This window comes from Lithobates pipiens, unplaced genomic scaffold (genome assembly GCF_037356315.1).
Source record: "Lithobates pipiens isolate NorthernLeopardFrog02 unplaced genomic scaffold, aLitPip1_a1.2 Scaffold_22, whole genome shotgun sequence".
NCBI lineage: Eukaryota > Metazoa > Chordata > Amphibia > Anura > Ranidae > Lithobates > Lithobates pipiens.
Window position 1 is genome coordinate 2,778,950 of NW_027507784.1, and position 3,696 is coordinate 2,782,645.

General features: G+C 42.1%; 1 protein-coding gene across 1 annotated transcript; it reads left to right on the forward strand.

The window, feature by feature from the left end:
• Positions 1-1,915: 1,915 nt before the first annotated feature.
• On the forward strand, positions 1,916-2,803 carry LOC143925206 (taste receptor type 2 member 40-like). Its single transcript, XM_077449803.1, has one exon. It carries the CDS (start codon positions 1,916-1,918, stop codon positions 2,801-2,803), a length of 888 nt encoding a protein of 295 aa, XP_077305929.1.
• Positions 2,804-3,696: the final 893 nt, after the last annotated feature.

The following is a 3,696-nucleotide window of genomic DNA, read 5'->3' on the forward strand; positions in this document are numbered from 1 at the left end:
GTCTCTGGAGGCTGCCCCTTGGGGGAGGGGGCACTGTTAGGGACATTGCCTTCACAGAACTGGCAATGTTGCCCAGGACCAACATGGATGCCCACAGAGAGTTGTGAGATGTGCAGGAGCATGCGCTGCACATCATCGTGCACTGGCACGGCAAGTGCGAGGCGGCCCGCAAGTGGCGTGAAAGACGCTAGCGCCAATGGCCCTATTTAAGCCAGCCATTGACAACAGAACATTACTGGATTATCTCAGCTTTCGTGTGTGCCTTGTGACTCTTTTTCCTGATCTGTGGAATACCCATTGTTGACCCGGCTTGCCTTGACCTCACTTCCTGATCTCCCGGTTTGACCTTTGGCTTGCCTCTGGACCCTACTTCTGTTCCTGATCACCCAGTTTGACCTTTGGTTTGCATCTGGACTTTGCTTTTGTTCCTGTCTTCCGTGTATGACCTTGGCTCACCCCTGTTTATGCTCTGGACTGATTTATCCTGTATGAACTCTGACCTGGCTCCTGGTTCCTCCCCTTCCGAAACACAGCAAGTTCAGTTCAGCCTTCTACAGTCATCCCTCAGTGGCCAGCTCATCTAACCACAAGCAAGCACCTGGCAAACCGTGCTTCTATGAGCACCGCACTCCCTGTTCCCAACTCCAGGGGCGCGTTGTACTTAGCCACAATGGGAGACCAATTAGCATCTCAATCTCCATACCCGCACCTGACAGTCACACTATAGCAACCATTACTAGTAGAGTGTCTGAACAGATCATAACTATACTAGTGTCCCAAATAGTATAGTTTCCCCCCCCCCACAAAAAAACCTGAGACATGTAGCAAAATAAATCTTTATTGGATATGTTGAAAAACAGAAAGTAAAAAATCTTTATTTTTTCCAGAAAAGTTTGGTCTTTTTTTTCCTGCACCGGAATGTTTTATAGAGATAGCCTGGGCTTGGTGCATGTCATCCTCCCAGGAGGAGACCCGCTGTTTAGCCTGTTGGATACGGCTGGTCTGCTACTGCAAGTCAATGCAAAACTGTGCCAGGCCCCCGGAGAACTTCTCTGTCTACTGCCTTAGTAATCTTGGATGTAAGGAGCTCTACCAATGCCTATCCGGGTGTAGAGTCCCCCTCCAGAGCAGGAGGCAGACAAGAGTGGGGGGGGGGGGGGGTCAGTGGTGCTTTCTGTGCCTGGAGGAGCAGCCATTATGGAATTCGGCTCAGCTGCACCACTGCCAAGAGGCCAGCTGGTGACAGAGCTGGAGTGGGAGGCGAGTGTTCCAGAAACCTTTCCAAATGCTACAGTACCATAGATACTGGGTGCTGATCGGGAGGTAAGCTTAGGAGGTGTAGGGCACATATGCGGCTTTGCGGCTACAGCGAATTTGGTGGGGCTTGGTGGGGCTTGGCAAGAGATATATCGACTCTCTACATCCTCAGATAGCACCAGAACCAGTAGCCTCCCGAGCAAAGTTTTTCTGCGGACATAGCACAGAGGGATGCTGCTTCCAGATGTTGAGTTTGATCTCATCTGAATGCTCTAGTCCAGCCACCCACCTCTAGCTGCCCATCCAAATGAGCCCCTACATCTACTTTAAAAGATCACCATGTTCACTATGACTATGAGGCAAAAACTGTGCTGAGCTTTTTTTGTTTTAAAGAACCTGATTTATTGCTTTTGAATATGTTCCTAAGCTTACCGGTACAAACCAAACAAGGATCAGATGAAACGGGTGATTTGAAATACAACCTAATGAGATGGTTTCCTGGCCATCAAACCCGACAAACAAATCACGGAGAGATTTGCATTTCACGATACGTTTTCTCTGAATCTCTGATAGATTTTTGCTTTATATCTAGACTATTATTTTATGCAGCTTAACTCTGCAGAAGGACAACCCAACAAACACTCTTCCTTGTTCCACGATGTTCACGGCTCAAGAAATGTTCATATTTGTGTTTTCACTTCTCACGGGCCTATCCGGGACAATGAGCAACTCTTTACTTCTGACTTTGTATTTGTTACAATGGAAAAACAGCAGAAATTCTGTTGTCTGTGGCCAAATACAAATGTCTATAGCGCTTATAAACATTTTCCTGCAGGTCTGGCTGTCATTTGATGGCATCCTGGACACTCTGGTGAGGTTCTTCAACATTAGTAAGAATATATTTCTTTTAATGTTTACCCTACAGTTCATTTTCTTCTATGCCAGTGTCTGGAACACCGCTTGGCTCTCCATTTTCTACTATGTCCGATTGGTGAACTTTTCCCACCCTTATCTTCTGAAGATGAAAGTCGTGTTCCTGTCTTCTGTTCCTCAGCTCATCGTGGGTTCAGTTCTTGGCTCAATCATCATCGCTTTGCCACTTTTCTGGTTCACAGAAGCCAATTCTCTACAAAACGGAACTTTGTTTGCCATTTATTTTGATACTACAATAAATTTCACTTACACCACGTTAAACCCATTCTTCGGATGTATTCTTCCCTCCACTCTGACTTGTCTCTGCATCGGTCAATGTGTCACATCACTGCTGAGACACGTCTGGAGGATAAACCTCAGCGAATCTCACCTAACCTCATCTCAGCTCCAGATACACATCCGGGCCACCAAGATAATGATAATGAGACTTGTCCTGGACTTGACTTTCTATCTTTCAGTTGCAGCGGCCATGTTGATTTCGTACCAACATGATACTTTTACAATTTGTTACTGGATATTTCTCCTGATGTACCCAACTGCTCAAAGTCTCCTTCTAATTCATGGAAACCCGAAGCTAAAAAGCAAATTATGTAGACAACGTGCCCATAACTAAACACCTTATGCTGTTATGTTTGTAATATAGACGAAGCTTGGCCTAATTTCTGTATTTATGTAGAAAAGGTAACGAGCAAATGCAATGAGGTCACTGGGACCGGAAGTGAAGGGATCTTCTCCTCCAAGGAGAGAAATAATAAATAGAAAATCTTAGTCTAAGTATACTGTGCTGATAATAATACTAATACTACTACAACTTCTACTACTATTAAGTATACTGTGATAATACTAATACTACAACAACTTCTACTACTACTACTACTACTAATATTCATAAAATAGAATATATATATATAAATAGAATATATATATATATATATATATATATATATAAATAGAATATATAAATAGAATATATATATATATATATATATATATATATATATATATATATATATATATATATATATATATAAAGGAAAATGTAATATAAAAATTGTACATTCTTTATACAATAATTAGTATTATTAATAATCCATTAGAACATATATAAGAAGATGTAAAATAAAAACGATGTACCTTCTCTATACAATAAAGTCATCATACATCATGTGCCCGTCTTTGTATTTTCATCCATATATATTTTCCAACCACCAGCCTAATACACACAGACCATGGACGTTTAATGGTAAATGAAGACTTACCTGTATCTGTTTAAACAGTTGGATCCATTTTTGCTTGTAACATCCTCCAACACCATCACTCCCACCAAGAAGAGAAGAAATTGATTGCACAAAGGATGCTATTGAAGTTTTCTTTATTGTCATAAGCCAGACAAACTTGCAAGGATGCCTTCGGATGCGTTTCACACAAAAGAACGTGCTTGTTCACGGGTTCTTTTCGTGTTTTAAAACGCGTCAACTATTCGCCCTTGCAAAGTCTGGCTTATGA